General features: G+C 37.8%; 1 protein-coding gene across 10 annotated transcripts; it reads left to right on the forward strand.

The window, feature by feature from the left end:
* The first annotated feature begins 1,038 nt into the window (after positions 1-1,038).
* Positions 1,039-16,148, forward strand: ddx3xb (DEAD-box helicase 3 X-linked b). 10 transcript variants are annotated; one of them, XM_007244224.4, is made up of 20 exons: positions 1,039-1,384; positions 3,811-3,859; positions 4,217-4,264; positions 5,603-5,653; positions 6,685-6,879; positions 7,481-7,613; positions 7,708-7,815; positions 7,913-8,012; positions 8,127-8,262; positions 8,367-8,464; positions 8,551-8,649; positions 9,102-9,262; positions 9,356-9,500; positions 9,731-9,875; positions 10,448-10,498; positions 10,923-11,104; positions 11,932-12,049; positions 12,136-12,289; positions 12,843-12,973; positions 13,160-16,148. In XM_007244224.4, exons 1-20 carry the CDS (start codon positions 1,340-1,342, stop codon positions 13,231-13,233), a joined length of 2,223 nt encoding a protein of 740 aa, XP_007244286.2. In that variant the 5' UTR covers positions 1,039-1,339; the 3' UTR covers positions 13,234-16,148. The 10 variants fall into 10 exon arrangements, with proteins under 10 accessions (XP_007244286.2, XP_007244288.2, XP_007244287.2 ...); XM_007244226.4 differs by having other exon boundaries at positions 12,843-12,967; XM_007244225.4 differs by having other exon boundaries at positions 5,606-5,653.
* Positions 16,149-17,033: the final 885 nt, after the last annotated feature.

Here is a 17,033-nt window from a genome sequence, read left to right on the forward strand (position 1 = left end):
TAAATAAACATACTAACTTACAGACTGCAACAACAGGCATGCTCCACACAACAGAAGAGTAAAGAAGAATTGGCTAAAGGTATGGCATGTATATGTGTGGATTACACGTCTAGTTTACTGTGTATAAACATTTAAGTTGAGTTTATTTTCAATCTGCACAGTAAGGAAACAAGTTTTTTTGTACACTAGAATTATTTATTTGCTCCTCACCACATAAAGAGAAAAATAGGTGTTCTGAAAAGTTTTAGAATCACTACTATATATTATGTACTGAATAGCTAGCAGTCTTACAATGATAATCTGATCTTTTTTGTGTGAAAATCAGATTGTTAGTAATAGAAATTAAGTGGAAAAACTAATGGAATTCCATTCCATTACTAATTTTAAAATCAATTTAGGTTTTTAATAATTTAGGGCTGTAGCAATTTAGTAAATGGAAAATAATGAAGAAGCAATTTTCATGTTTTTTATTTTATTTTCCATTTTTTTTTTTTTTTACCCTCACAATAAAAATATCTGAAAAATATATATATTGTTTTATACAAAAAATTTAATAGTATAATCCAACCTAATTTTGTTACAAGAATAATCTGATCATCTTTTTTTTTTCATTTTTGTGAAAATTAGATTGCGAGGAATAGAAAGTGGAAAAACTAATAAAATTCAATTCCATTACTATTTTAAGATCAATTTAGGTTTTAAATCGTTTAGAGGTGTAGCAGAGTGTAAACATTAGTATTTAATTTGTGTCTATTTCGTAAATGGAAAGTAATGAAGAAGAAATTTCCATTTCTTTTTAATCAATTTTTGCAGTTTTTTAGTTTTCTTGACCCTTACAGTCGTAATCACAATAAGTACACATTTTCTGCCCCTCACAACCAGAATTTTAGGAAATTTGTAAAAATATACATATATATATTTTAAAATATTTTATATTATTTTATTAGATTTTGGCTTGTTTTTTTTCTTTCCACCACAAGCGTCGCGAGATTACAGCGCGATGACGCGCGCATGCGCTCGGCCAATAAAACCGCGCGCCGGCCCTCAGCTTTTATTCCACCGCGGACACGGAGCGAGTCTGTATCTGAGGAGCTTAGCTCAAATTCAGGCGAGGTTTAAAGGGGGAATACTTTACTTTTAGGGCTCAGAAATAGTGTTAAAGACGAGTATCAGCTGTTTTACGTGTCGTGTAATCTATCTAGTGTCGATTATTCTTTACAGTTTGATAGTTTAAACAGAGAAACGTCGATAAATCTTAGTGGAAAAGCAGAGCTAACTAAAAAACCGGCGAACAAAGAAGCTCTTTCTCCGAGAATCCTCTCCTCACTCCTCTTTAGTTATGAGTCATGTGGCCGTCGAAAATGTACACGGTCTAGACCAGCAGGTGAGTGAATCCGCAGCGCGGCTGTATCTTCATTTTGTTTTAAACCTTTTTTACTCAGGTTATCTATTCTAACTGTTTAAGTTCTGCGTTTTAAACGCCGCTCTCGCCGAGCCGGTAAACTGTGCTCGAGCGGGCTAGGCTAAGCTAGCGGCTTATGCTAAGCTAACTGCGTGTCGTAATTTGCGGGGTAAAATGGAGGAGGCTGGTGTAGATGGAGGTATAATGGTGATGATGGCGGAACTGCATATCTCTCAATGCGGCGTTTGTGTTTCACCGGCACCGTGTCACAGATTAGACCTGAACTTACTCTAGTTTAGCAGTTAACTAGCTAAGCTCGGCTTATTTTGATAAGTTGTGTATATATATATATATATTTTTTTTGTGTAGCTACGTTTACTTTATATAATTAACTTATGTATTCGTGTCCCTTTTTTATGTAGCCAAGTCTAAGACAAGTCAGTTCAGTTTATCACTATCAATTAGGAGAGTAACATTTCGTTAACCTAATTTAGTTAGCTAAGCTTTCTTTTATATAACGTTATATTATTATTATTTTATAGTTAACTAACGTTAGTTTAACTATATCAACGTATTCGTGTAACGTTATGCCTTTTCTGATATAGCTAAGTCAGTTTAGTTGATCACGTTTTTAGGTTCAGTAGTTAAGCTAATTTAACAGTTAGTTAACGAGCTAAATTAGAGTTGTTGTGTTTTTTTTTTTACTTTTTTAATATTAAAAAATGTTTTAATGTATGTTTTAGCTTAGCTAGCTGGTAGTGGTTTAGTTAGCTAGGCCTAGTGTGTTAGCGTTAGCTAGGTTAAAATGCAGGCCTGAGCCTCCGGTGTCCTGTCGTATTGTGCTACCCATCGATTTGTGTTCCCTGGCGGCACTGGGCATGCGCTGACGCACATTTAAATTAATTTTCTTTTTTTTTCCATAAATGTTTTTGTTCATGATGGCTAAATTTATCAGCTTGTTTGCTTTAGACTAACTTACCATACCTCACTGCATTTTTTCCTGTGCCTGGGTGGCTACACAAGTGTAAATAATCATTAGTAACTTTAGTGAATAAAAAATAGCACTAATTGTAATTAAGTTAGTCATTAAAAATACAAATGACTTGTATTTGTTCTTCGTATTTCCTGTTAGCCCTTCAAATATTGTTAAAAGCACGTATTTTTATATGTAACGTGTAGGTAGCGCTATTTGGCAAGGTAGCAAAACCTGGCAAAGCACCGGTCAGGTATTTAACATTAGCATTAGCCAACGTTATTTCAAAATCCCGGACCGCGTGTTTGGTCTTTCCTTAATATACACCGGACAACTCGTTTGTCAAGCGTTTAGTTGGCTAAGCTAGCTACGTTATATATCCTATTTGTTTGGTTTCAATAGTTATTTACTTAAATTCATTCTGGTAAGAATGAGCCTTTGATGTTTGGCAAGTTTAATCCGCCATTTTTGCCTAGCGTTAAATTATTTCAGTTCGCTTGTTGCGCCACTAAAATACAGATTCTCTTGGCCAGGGGTTGCAGTTGTCGCTTACAGCTAGGCCTGTCGCGATACCACTGCTTGTGGAGCATAAATCGTCGCAGAAATTAGGGCGATAAACGATATTGTCAGTTTAAAAACATTTAAATGTCAATGATATGCTAATATACTATCAGACTAATCATACACTTTTAAAGAAAACACTATTAATTAATCATACCTTTTCATAGGGGAAATCTATATATTTATTTTTCCCTTCACCTTCTGCATTCCACACTGGAGTCTGTTAAAGCATTTCGTATTTAAAATGGATAATTATGTATACATAATTATGTAAACTACAGACTAGTAGACTTTTTTATTTTTATTTTTTTTTTTTACTTATGGTTGTGCTGTTTTTAGGTATTATAATTTTAGATTTGAAGTTTCAGCATTAATATGAACTACAGATGTGATGTCTTAAAAAATAAACTCCATCACTGATCTTAAATCTTTTTTAGCTTTTCAATTAACTGTTTACTTAATTGTTTACTTTTCAAGTCACAGGAAAGTTTGTTTCTACTGGCTCTATAAATCTTGAAACGGTATATTCTTAAAAATTAATTTAAAACATGTGTTTTATATATATATATTTGTCAATGTAGTTTTGGCAAAAAAAAAAACTTAATCTATTTATTTTATGGTATTCGTGACCTCTAGTGTGCTAGTAAGAGTTGCAGGTATCTGGAGTTGTGATTTTAGTAGTAGAATGTATGTATCTCAGCATAGTTGGCTAGCTACTCAGTTCCAGTGGTTTTCAAGTCATATGGCCTACACTTGAATCAGTGTTTAATGTCTTTAGCTACTCTTTGGGGTGCCTTAATCTAATACACTGCAAATTTATTTCAATGGTTATCCTTGTGCTTTCCCTGTTTAACAATTTTCTTGTTTTTTCCAGCTGGCTGTCCTAGACTTGAACTCTGATGTGCAGGGAGGAGGTACTGGCAGTAAGTATCTTGTTTCCTAAGTACTGTTCGGTCCTGATAGTTTTACCAGGTGACCTTATCTGATTGAGTTGACCGTTGGTTCATAAGCATTTAGAAATAAATATAATTATTATATGATGTAGCACACATTTGTGATGCTTGCTGAAACCATATATTAAGATCAGAGACCAAAAACCTGCAGTGATTCGCAGTTAAAATTAATCAGTAAATTAATTTCATTTGGATCTAAAATACAGCAAGCTTGTGAACTTTAGTCTTAACAAAGGCCAGATTTCATTCATTTATTCATTTTTAAAAAAAATAAAATCTAATCATTAATGTTAGTTTGCTATGCTAACACAAGCTGTCTGTCACCAGGGCGTTACATTCCACCTCATTTAAGGAACAAGGAGGTTTCCAAAAATGGTAAGGCTTACCTTTTTGTTAGCTTGTTCTTTCTTGAGCTCTGTAATCTGAAGGTCCTTTTTATTTTTCTATTTCTGCTTTTATTAAGTTTATTTGCAGCGCACAAAATGTGCTTCTAGACGCGGGAAGAAGTGTGCAGTTTAGGATAAAATATTAGTTTACTAAGTAGAGGTTGAAACCTGAATTTCAGACACAATCATAACTTCTAAACGATACTGGATGAGCTGCATTTGCACACAACATGCACTTAAAGTTAATGTAATGTTAATATATGTGCAAACACTGCTGGTTTCTGTTTTTGTGCATTGTGGTAGTTTATAATTGCTACTTTTGGTTAAAACAGTCAAATAAAAAATTTCAGCTTACACAGAATCCTTTTGTGCATCAGTCAAACTTTTTAACAAGAAAATGTAAGCAATTTTGAGAAGTTATTCAGATGTGAGGTGAATGTCTAGATGAATTAAAACAACAGTAGTGTTGACTATCTCAGCAGGTATGTCTCTGTAATCACGCTAAGAAAATTGGTTGGGTGTGGTGGGGTTTAGTTTTGTAGTTTAACAAGTACACAAGCCATTCAAACAGGAAGTGTTTGTAGGGAAGTTTTTTTTTTTTTTTGGTGAATTTAACCCTATATATATTTATGGTTAAGCCCATTCTGGGGAATTACTTAGTCACGTATAAGCACGGCAGGTACAGCGCAGCAGGAACTGTTTGTTTAGTAGGGAATGCATCATTAGCTGCTGGTTCCGTATGCCACAATTGCACAATATCTTGCCACCGGGTCATGTAAGGACACGATTACGTGCCTGTCCTGCTATGTATATTGAAATGTGCATTTCAGTCAGAGGCCTGTCTCTATACTGACAGCAATTATAGGCAATTGGCTTGTCAGGGCAGCTCAAAAATCAGACATCTTTCCCCACAGTCTTCAGTTAACTCGTTTCAGTTATCATAGCAAGTCATATGATACTAAACTTGGCCCTTCTTAAATTTAAATCCAAAATATGCCCTTCTGAAATGGTTATATAAAATAAAGCACAAATTACTTAAATAAAATAAATGAAATAAAAATGTACATGTGCAAGAATGCCAAGTATATTTCGATGTTAATACTCTTACTATATTCTTTAGCATATTAAAAATTGTATGTATTCCTTTAAAATGTAATTATATACATAAAGGGTTAAATCAGTTTCAATCACGTCCTTTATGTTGACATTGTGTTAATATATGTCCACTAGAGGGCAAAGATTCAGCAAATCCTCAAGACAAATCAGTTTCATCTGTTTTGCCTCCATTGCCTGAACATGCTCTTTACTATACAAACGTTTCTTTTAGCAGGATCTTATTCCTGTGGTAGTGATTACTCAGTGCCACTAGGAAGGAGCTGTAAGTCTCTGTTCTGAAGGCTTTTGCTAGGGAAACTGTTTGTCTCTTGTCCATATGTCTCAATGCATATTCAATGCAAATGATATAGTGCCCTTTTTGCTGGCTAAATATCTGTAGTTTGGAATTTTGGAGGTGATTATTGTTGTGGGCTTGCTAATAACAAGTGTGCTCAGACAGAAACAAGCTTTTGCATGGTTGGTGATGATGATTGGTGTTTTAATTGCACCATAGCTAACTAAATAGCTGGCTAAAGCTTGTGGTTTGTATGAAATCTGATACTGGATTTATGGTTCCTTTTTGATGATGATTATTAATGTTGTCTGCATATGGTAGGCCTTAATCTGGGAAGATTAGGGCCCAATCCCATTTCACCACCTTGGTTCCATAATTTATCCCTACCCCTCTGTTTTGCGTGTTCAGGTGTAGGGGTAGAGTGTCCCATTTTTCGTTAGACTGGAGGGGGATGTTGGGACTACATGACCCTTAAAACTGATTTTTCAGAGCTTTATGACTGTAATTTAATATGTAGCTTCAATGCCAATTGTTCTTCACAAAAATAAAAACTCACTAGTAGTTCATTTCAGTAGGTAGCTTACTTTTCTTCCACCTTAAATGGTGCAACAGATGGCAGCATTTAAGGTGCAACGAAAAATAAACTTTTTTTAAAAGCTAATTTTCTCCCCGTCTCAAAGGAGTTATGGAATGGGCAAAATTAATTGCTGCACCACCTGCCAGCTTGCTAAAGACCCATGATGCACTAAACGTAAATTAGTAGTTAACCAGCAGCAGTTAGGTTGCTGAACTTTTAGAGAAAGCTTGTTGCAATTGTTAGAGGGAAGATTTTACTCTTTCCTTTGTAGCTAAATCTGTTCCAAGGTGAAGTGTTGCACTTGAGAACAAGGGATGAGTGTACAAATTAGAAATGGGATTTGGCCCAAGTGTTGGATGCTTGAACATATTGTTTCAACGGAGATAAAGCCTAATTTCTATTTCCCGTTTGGTTCTTTCCTTGTGGCGATGCACATGTGAAGATTCTCCTGGTGGCTGGGATGGTGGTCGCAGCAATGGATTCGTAAATGGCTACCATGATAACCGTGACAACCGTATGAATGGAGGCAGCACTTTCGGCAGCCGTGGTGGGCCCGTACGCAACGACCGTGGGGGCAGAGGTGCCGGTAGTTTCAGAGGCAGGGGCACTGGCTCTTTCCAGCCAACACAAAACGCCGGTAAATACAGAACGGTCCAGAGTTGCTGATGCTTAAGAGCCCAGACCCTGTTCTGAATATTGGTATCAAATTCAGTATTCAATCAGAAATTCAATAAACAACTGCTCATTCACTTAAGTCTATCCCACTTACTGTGGAAACATGCCTGTAAATGTTTTAGGGTTAAAATCTCCACAAAACTTTTTTTTTTTTATTGTATAGATTTTTTTTTTTTTTTCTCCCTAGAAAGTTACATGGGTTGTAAAATGATTCATTAAAGCATGAAAGGTCCAGCGTCATGCTCAAAAAAGCAGCCAAAGAAATCAAATTTGAGCATATTCCTTGTTTAAAAATGATCACCACAAACGATATCATGGTTTAATGTAAGTTTCAATGTTTTATAGCCTATTTAATAGCATTAACAACTCATTAGTAGTTCGTTTCAGTAGTCTCACGTTTCTATTCCACCTTAAGTGGTGCAGCAGACGGCAGAGACTGCAGTATTTAAGGTGGAATGGAAAAATAAAACCTATTGGATGTATATCAAAACACTTTGTTTGTTTTTGGATTAAAGAATAGATTGTATGGGTAAATAGTAACCCTTTTTTTTGTTTTGTTTTAGCTTTTGGCTTAGACAATAAAGATCGTACAGGGTGGAATGCCACTAAAGACACTGCTTATAGCAGCTTTGGTGGACGTTCTGACAGGGGCAAGTCTGCCTTCTTCAATGACCGTGGAACCTCTTCACGGGGAAGGTAATGGGACGACATCTTTCAAGCTAGAAGTCTGTAAAAGTGTTTACATTCCAACAGCAGATGTTTAGTTCAGATGTTTGTGTGCTTTGATCAGGTATGAGCGTGGAGGCTTCGGTGGTGGAGGAAACGGCCGTTGGGTTGAAGAGTCCAGAGATGACGAGGACTGGTCCAAACCTCTGGCCCCTAATGAGAGGCTGGAACAGTGAGTGCTTAAGTCTTTAAACATATATTTATATTTTTATGCTGTCTTCGCATGTCAAATGTTTGTCAAGTTTCTGATTGTCGTCTGTCTCTTTCAGAGAGCTGTTCGCTGGAAGCAATACAGGGATTAACTTTGAAAAGTATGACGACATTCCTGTTGAAGCCACTGGACACAACAGTCCTCCACACATTGACAGTGTAAGGTTTCCTAAAGTACTCTTTATAATGTTACCATAAGCTGTTAAATCTGTAAATAATTTTATTGGTTTGAGTTGCCTCTTGCTAAAATGTGAAATGAACTTTTTTGCGCAGTTCCATGATGTGGAAATGGGTGAGATCATTATGGGCAATATTGCTTTGAGTCGCTACACACGCCCTACTCCGGTCCAGAAACATGCTATTCCAATCATCAAAACCAAGAGAGACCTGATGGCATGTGCACAGACAGGTCAGATACAAATCTAACCATCATTATCTGAGTGGTTGTACGTGTAGAAAAGATTGTGGTAGTTAAGCATTTTATTCCATTTGATGTTTTGATTCCTCTCTCAGGCTCTGGTAAAACGGCAGCCTTCCTGCTGCCAGTGCTAAGTCAGATTTACACAGATGGGCCAGGAGAGGCCCTACAGGCTGCAAAGAACAATGGACAGGTAGTTAGATTTATTCATTTATTTATTTGTGTTGTCTCCAACGAAATGATTTGGAATACTGACTGACAGTATGTTTACTGTTGCAGGAAAATGGAAGATACGGACGCCGCAAACAGTACCCCCTTTCTCTGGTTCTGGCTCCCACTAGAGAACTGGCTCTTCAGATCTACGATGAGGCCAGAAAGGTATATACTCACTCGTATAACTCTAGAGACCAAAAGTAGGGTGGGGTATGTAATTTTTAAGCAGATGGGTTTTTATTAATGACTACAAAAATCTTCAATTAATTGGATTAAGAGATTAATCTGGTAATTTGTTAATGAACACAGCCTTTACATTAAGAATTAAACAGTTAATGTAAACGTTATTTAACACAATAGCAGTGTCTAATATTAATATACTCTGACATTTGCAACATTTTGAAGTGTTTGAGAATCACAGCAGAGTCAGAAAAGGTTAGCTGCCACTGCATTTAATGTGAAATATAAAATTCTTATGTGAGGTTTACTAAAAATATGACATTAAGAGGCTCTAGGAATGTTTTAAATGAGGGAAATTATAGAACTTGTCACTAATGTTAGCTTGACTAAAACAACAATTTGGTTCAGTATTACTAACTCCTTTATTCTGTGTGCAGTTCGCATATCGCTCACGGGTGCGGCCGTGTGTGGTGTATGGAGGAGCCGACATCGGCCAGCAGATCCGTGACCTGGAGAGGGGATGCCACTTGCTGGTGGCCACACCTGGTCGTCTTGTAGATATGATGGAGAGAGGCAAGATCGGTTTGGATTATTGCAAGTGAGTAAATTGAGCTATATCATGTTTGAACCCATTGGATTTAAAATGGCCTACATCGACCTAAATCGTATTAATTGTTTATTTTTAATACAGTTACTTGGTCCTGGATGAGGCTGACAGGATGTTGGATATGGGTTTCGAGCCACAGATCCGTCGTATTGTAGAGCAGGACACTATGCCTCCCAAAGGCCTGCGCCAGACCATGATGTTCAGCGCCACCTTCCCAAAAGAGATCCAGGTAAGAACTTGCACCCCTTATAAGCAAACTTGGGATATTACTCTGTATGGTTCTGTGAAGTGGTCTGCAAAGTTCTGAGCTTTCTATTATGGGCATGGTATAATCCATGGACTTTTCTGGCCCCATTCTTGTCTTGTTAAATTAAGGTTTTGAAACCTTTTATGGTTGTAAAATTACTATTTCCCACCTTTTTGGATTAATTGGTTAAATTTTCGTCTTTAATAATACAGATCCTGGCACGTGACTTCCTGGAGGATTACATCTTCTTGGCTGTGGGGCGTGTGGGCTCCACCTCTGAGAACATCACCCAAAAAGTGGTCTGGGTCGAGGAAAGCGATAAGAGGTCCTTCCTGCTTGATCTTCTCAATGCCACAGGTGAGTTTATGACCATGTGTTTCTGTGGTGCGAAAGTCAGGTCTATTTGGAAGAATGTATACTGCTAGAAATATTAAAATGTCAAGTTTATTTAATCTAACAGTATCAGAACATATATTAATTGTAAATATTTGTTAATAGTAACTAACACAATTTCAATATACATTTACTCAGTCAGACTGATTATTACAGGGTTCTCACAAAGTGGCCAATTAAGTTTTTAAAAGTTTGATATGAACATAAAAGCTTAAATTAAAAAATAATGATTAACTAAAACTGTTAAGGATAGGACAATCGTATAAATTTAATAATGTAAAATTGGGTTATAGAGATTGTACAGCTTTCACATATAGAAGTAGCAGCGTGAATCTCAGTTGATAAACATTTGCTTCTAGTTTTTACATAACTTAAGATACATTTAACTTAACCAGCCCTAGTGCAGGCCCTAAAATGGGGTTAAATTGTGTATCATTATCTGTTTAGACAAATTAACTCAAAGAGTTTATGTAAGTTGTTAAATTGTTTAGTACAGTAGAAATGAACCTTATTTTGGGGTCTGGTTTTATCCAAAGTTATACCAAGTGAGGTTCAGGACAGTACGGGGGAAAGCAGGGAGAAACCTGGTAAGTAAAGACTTATTTTACACCCCCAGTGTAACTGAGGTTCAGTCCTGTGCGTGGAGCTTTGTTTACATTCCATCAGTGTCTTTTTCTTGATTTTCTGTTTTTTGTGCATGCAATATAATGCTGTTCCCCAGCTGATCTGTGGACACTGTCCCATTTTTTTTATTCTGTGAAGTCTTTATTTTGAAGGTCATTGTTTGAACACCACATTTCATTTCCCCATCATACCTTCTTATTGGAATTTAAGGAAATGTGTGGCAACCCTGCGCCATGTTTTATATATTTGTTTGGATTTTTTTTTTTTTTTTTTTTCATATTCTGAGTTAGAAGCTCCTCATGTAGCATGACTGAAAAATAATTCCCATAGATAAAACACCCATTTGCTGGATCCCACATATAAACCGTTCTGATTTTCACCCCACAGGTAAAGACTCTCTCACTCTGGTGTTCGTGGAGACTAAAAAGGGTGCCGACGCGCTGGAGGACTTCCTGTACCGCGAGGGCTACGCCTGCACCAGTATCCATGGTGACCGATCCCAGAGAGATCGTGAGGAAGCGCTGAATCAGTTCCGCTCGGGAAGATGCCCCATTCTGGTGGCTACTGCTGTACGTATCTTGAGATTTCATGTTTTTAGAATTGGGTTTGGGGTTTTCAGCATCAATTGTAAGGTTTCTATTAAGGTCGTTTTGATGCAGTGCAGTTATTAGCCTCAAACTTTTCCTGAGTTTTACCCACGTTTGCCTGTTAACGGATACATCTGATCTTGAGCTTGTATGTGGCTGTTAGAGTGAATTTAAATGCAGCTTTTCACAAATTCAGTTAATAAAATTGAGCCCATTTGATTTGTTTCATGCAAAATGGGTGGATGAATGAGTCTGCCTTCACCTATAAGGGATGGGGACAAAATAACAATCTTTGCATCAGTTGAGAAACTAACAATTAATAGAATCTGTATGGCAGCAAACCCAACAGGGTTAATGAAGAGTTTCTAATTAGTTGGTTCTATGATTTCTGTGTTAATCAGTCCAACAGATTTTAAATAAGTTTAGTGCACTTAACTGTCTTATCACGTAAACACCAATAATAGTAGACTGTGTTCCTTTTTCAATTACATGAAGTTTTTGGAAATCTTTTGTATCTGGTCCAATATTAAAATGAGATTTCATTGATTTACTATATAAATAACTTGTGTGCCGGCATGTTTTTAAAACTGGATAGTGCCCAAAACCAGACTACATTAGAGTACATCTACAATTAAACATTAAGTTACCAGTTACTTGTTTTTAAATGCTATGAATGTTCACCTTTTATACTTAATCGTTATGGAGGTATAAAGGCCATGTGACTAATGATCCAAAAACTAAACAGATTTAAGGCAACTTCGGTTTCTTTTGAAGAGTGGGTTTTCTGATTGGTTGTCTTCATTACACAGGTGGCTGCACGTGGTCTGGACATCAGCAACGTGAAACACGTCATTAACTTCGACTTGCCCAGTGACATTGAGGAGTATGTCCATCGTATTGGTCGTACCGGTCGTGTGGGCAACCTTGGTAATTATCAGTTTTTATTGTAATCAGTGGCTTTCTTTCTACATTAATGTCCAAGTGCTCATTTTATTTTACTCTCTTCTCTTCAGGTCTTGCTACATCATTCTTCAATGACAAGAATAGCAACATCACCAAGGATCTGCTGGATATTCTAGTTGAGGCTAAACAGGAAGTCCCGTCCTGGTTGGAGAGCTTGGCTTACGAGCACCAGCACAAGAGCAGCAGCCGGGGTCGCTCAAAGAGGTGAACATCCTGTTCCTTTCCGCTTCATACTGTCTTGGGTTGTACTCAGTACTAAGCTATCATGCTCAATACTGCCCTAGCATGTGCCATGTGAAAGCTGTCAAAATGATTTAGATCTGTCTGCAGTGTTTTGGGGATTTTTATGTAGACTAGTGCTTGGTAATATGGTAATATTCAAGCTAGTGCTAGCCACTTAGCATAACAAGCTAACAGTCTGATACTGTAGCTCAGCTCTGTGGGGTTAAACGTTTGCCTTGCTCTGTGCTGCCTAGAGAAACATTATCTACTGTGAGAACAGCACTTTATCAGAGGAGCTTCTGCTGCTGTTCCTCACTGTAAAAGGCTTTTAATCAGAGTAAAATGGCAAACAGGCAAAGCTTTCACAATTATTCACTCAGTGGTCAACGTAGTTTGGATGTTTAAAGAAAAGCAGTGGGAACACAGGCCCAAAATACTGTATTAAATGAATTACAAAGTGAATTCCTGTAATTGGATTGGGCTTAATTGTAGGTTGTTAAAATTAACCCCTTTTTTCACCTCTTTCATTTGTTAGATTCTCTGGTGGATTCGGAGCAAGAGATTACCGTCAAACCAGCGGCGGCAGCAGCAGTGGAGGCTTCGGAAGTCGCGGCAGCCGCAGCACAGGAGGCCACGGTGGAAATCGCGGATTTGGCGGTGGTAAGGGTTGGTTTCGCTCAGGAACACTCTGATTGGGGGAGGAGCTTTTCCTTCTTTTGCACTACTTTTTCTTCTACTACGCTTCCTATTCCTACTTTTAAACTCCTCGTACCATCTCCTGTCCTAATCATACACATTGTATTATCACTAGAACAATGAGGCTTTGTCTAACGTGGCTTTCTTTGTCTGCAGGTGGATTTGGAAACTTCTACAACAGTGATGGCTATGGAGGAAACTACTCTCAGGTGGACTGGTGGGGCAACTAAATCCCACCCCCCCACCCCACTTTCCATCTTTCCAAACCCCACTCCCCGTGATCAGTGGGTTACCACGCCGAACTCACTGAATGGAAACCACATGTAACTTTAGCCAGACTATTTACCCTGTGTAGCTTTCAAGAACTCTACAGTACATTACCAGCTGTGATTCTCTGACCACATCCCAAAATGAAGCGTACCACTGGCTGTAGAAGATGGGCTTGCCAGGGTGATTGAAGGTTTGGCCGCAGGGGAACCAGTCTCCAGACCTGCTCGTCTGTAGAAAGAAAACGGAGGGAAAAATGCAGAAATATACTTAATTAGGATCTTTTTGACTCGTTTTTCCACCACACCTCATTGCTTTCTTCGTAGTAATCGAGAATCATTTGTTCGTTAATGTACTGTGCCTTTAAATTTGACCTTTTTTGTGTTTGTTCTTTTTGTTCCTTTTTAAACGTCAGACTGGCTAACACTTGGCCACGATTGTGGTTTTTATTGTTTGCTTTCTTTCTTTTCTCTTTTTTCCATGTTTGTTTTTTGAAGGTAAGAAAATTTCAGCTTGTGCTCAATCAAACCTTGGCAAACTCTGGGATGGTCTGACTCTCTTCGAGTCACTATCTTGTTCTGAACTTCAAATTTGTCACGGGGTCACCAGGCTGCTGTCGCAAAGGTGCCTGGGCCTGGCCCTCCCTCTATTGGCTTTTACTCTTGCTCGACAAAGAAAACGTGTTGCAGGAGAAGGAAGTCATTAGTGATTAATGATGATGTTAATCTTGCGCTCACTATCCTGAGGTGGTGCCTCTTAAGGACGCGGTCGTCGTCTGCGGGAGGTTTAAAATAAAAATAAAAGCCATTCCAGTTTCTGATCTCTTAATATTTATCCATAGTCCTGAGGAGGAGGAGGTTTAGTGAACAGAGGTGTGAACCTCCGTTCACGATTTGGTGTTTGGACGTGTGACGCTCAAACGCTCCCACTTCTGAATCGTAACGTTTTTCAGGCAGCTAGCTCTGTGCCACAGACTCTAGCTAGTTTGGAGGAATGGAGGTAGTTTCTTCATTGTTTTCTTACTTGAACTATTGTGGAGCTGGCTGTTTTGGATTGTTTTATTTGTATTCTTTAATGAAATGGTGTACTCCAAGCTACTGCCATAGCGAAAAGGACAAATGGCTACATTTATATATTAGGATCACAGCATCAGAGTAGACTGGCCCTAAATGCCCAGCTGACTCTGCAGTAATTCGCATGCTAGTGTTGTTGTTTTTTGGTCAAGGAGATTTTCAATCAAATTTCTGCAGCAGGCTTTTATTTTATAAAGAATGTCGTCATCCGGACTTTCGTTTATTTTGTGTCCTCTCTTTTCCCAAGCTGCGTTGCATTTCGAAAAGACATCCTCGGGCTTGCACTAGAGACATGGTTCCCCTGAGATCCCCCACAGGAGCTTGGGGTAAACAGGGGCTGGATAAAATCAGGAATGTACACAGGAAAAGGAACTGCACAGGGTGAGGCAAAGGCTGGTAGGATTGCAGTTTTTGGCATAACACTTTTTTTATTATTTTCTTTTTGTTGTGGATGAGGTTTTCATGGCATCCTGGCCAAAGACAGGGTTACAGTTCTTCACCCATTTCTCCCGTTACTGTAATCTACAGCAGTTGAGCTGCTGTGCGGTACTGTGGAGATTAAGTCAGAGTAACTGGCGGCAGCGCTGGCCTCTCGCGCTCGCTCTCTCTCTCGGCAGGCGAGGTGTTAGGAGGATGGGCAGGATACTACATTGAACTGAAGTGCAATAGATTTCCTCTCATGCGTGTTGTGCCTTTGACATTTTAAAGAAGTGTGAGAAATGGTGAACTGAAGCGGATGCACTGACAGTATTGTGGTAACTTGAAATGAGTGGTGCTATTTAGGTCTAGGCCCGTGTATGTTATGCCCATCGAGTTTTACAGAAAAATGTTCTTTTATTGCACATCTAGAGTTTTATATAAATGTCTTCTTGAGTGCGTGTCCTTAAGCTTCCAAATAATTGTGTGTGAAGACTGTAAAATAATAATAAAAAAAAAAAACGCAGCTTGTTTACAAAAGGGGAAGGGTTCTCAATATTTAACCAGGATCGATTTGGGACCAGGGAATCAGCAGTGGGGAATTTAGCTATTTGCACACGGATTACTAGATTCTACTTTTGCTGCTAGTTTGTGTAATTTATTGAGCATTTTTGAGAAATATTTATTTTTATAAACCTAAAAGTGATCGTTTCAAGTAACTTGACCAAAAGACAGTACAAAAACACTGGCACTTGAATGTTGAATGTCACCCGTATGCGTGAAATTTATATATTTCGGGGTAGTGTGAGCTTTTTAAAGTTTAAGGTCATTTTGGACTCCGTCAAAAATCCATATTTGTAGCCTCAAGGGCCAAGTATTTCAGTCACACTTGTAATTGGCAGCCAAAATTTAAAAGCTAACAACTAAATGCCAAGGTTTGGACAAAAGATCAAAACATTTTTCCTAAATATGTACAAAAAACAGTGCAAAGTGTCCAGATTGTCCAGTTTATTTTTTTTCTTTTTCTTTATTTTTTAATTTTTAATTGTTTGAATTATTTTCCCCCTCAGTGAATGTCTGGCACATGGCAATCTTACGGAAAACATGTGGTTATTCTCTCTATTGTTGCATTTGCAGAAATTGGGCATTTGGAAATACTGTTCTCTTCCTGGTTTGGTGGTGAATTCTTCTTCTTTAAGTCTTAAGGAACAAAAAAAGGGGTGAACAGCTCAAGACAAGCTCTCAATTCACCAAACCATGACAAAGAACATCACCGGAGCCCTTAGAATTAGAATTTGCTTTATGTACTAGTTTAGAAGCTGTGCACTGCACGAGAACACTTATTGTATGATTTTACCAAAATAAAGTTTGAAATGGTAAATATGCAAGCTGCTGTGGTGTGCTTTTTCTTGTTACTTTCTTTTCTTCTACTTAAGTTGTTTAGCTAATGTGTATTAAATGTGTGGGTTTTTATTAATTAAATTATACTCAATTAGCAACTACATTTGACCTTCTCCATAACATGTAGACTTCTAACCCTCCACTTTTACTTGATAAACTAAAGTGTAGTAGAACTAATAGTTTATCATGTCTCAATCAAAAAACATTAGGGATGGGAGTAGTATACGTAGAGGAATAATTTATTTTGATTAAATTTTTGTAGGCTTTTTTTTTTTCTGTAATTTTGCTTTCTGCAATATTTTAGGGTAGGTGAAAGGGTCTACTTAGAAAAGAAACTTACCATTTTATTTCTATTGTATTCCATGTTGCTCCATGGTTCAGGAGGAATGTAATTTCATTGGATACAAATCTGATCATTTCAGGAGTTAATCTGAATATTTTTTTTTTTTGTGCAACAGCTGGAATTCATGCATTTCCACAGAATTAAATATGCAGTCTATCCTACTTATTTGTTCATGCTCATCATTTTACTTATCAAGACTTAATTTCAAGAGGTCTGCCATATACATACATATATGTATATAAGTTTACAGCTACTTTCATTTAGTTAATGGTGAATATCTGAAAGCTGGGGGAGAATTCCTCTTTCACACCCCAAGTCCATTCTCCTTTAATGATTAATATATTGCCATTGTCGAACTGTTATAAGGGGCTCCGAGTGGTCCAGCAGGCTAAGCGCTCACCACTATGATCGCGAGTTTGCTGGTTCGAATGCCGTTCATGCAGCTTGCCATCAGCTGCTGGAGCATTGAGAGAGCACAACTGTCTTTGCTCTCTCTCTGGGTGGGTACAGTACAGTAGATGGTGCGCTC

This window comes from Astyanax mexicanus, chromosome 5 (genome assembly GCF_023375975.1).
Source record: "Astyanax mexicanus isolate ESR-SI-001 chromosome 5, AstMex3_surface, whole genome shotgun sequence".
NCBI lineage: Eukaryota > Metazoa > Chordata > Actinopteri > Characiformes > Acestrorhamphidae > Astyanax > Astyanax mexicanus.

What these genes read in the sequence shown, in the direction of transcription:
- ddx3xb (XM_007244224.4), top strand. Translation starts at nt 1,340, where the DNA reads ATGAGTCATGTGGCCGTCGAAAATGTACACGGTCTAGACCAGCAG. An exon ending in TACACGGTCTAGACCAGCAG is followed by an intron (nt 1,385 to 3,810) that starts GTGAGTGAATCC and finishes TGTTTTTTCCAG; the next exon opens with CTGGCTGTCCTAGACTTGAA. An exon ending in GGAAAGCAGGGAGAAACCTG is followed by an intron (nt 10,499 to 10,922) that starts GTAAGTAAAGAC and finishes TTCACCCCACAG; the next exon opens with GTAAAGACTCTCTCACTCTG.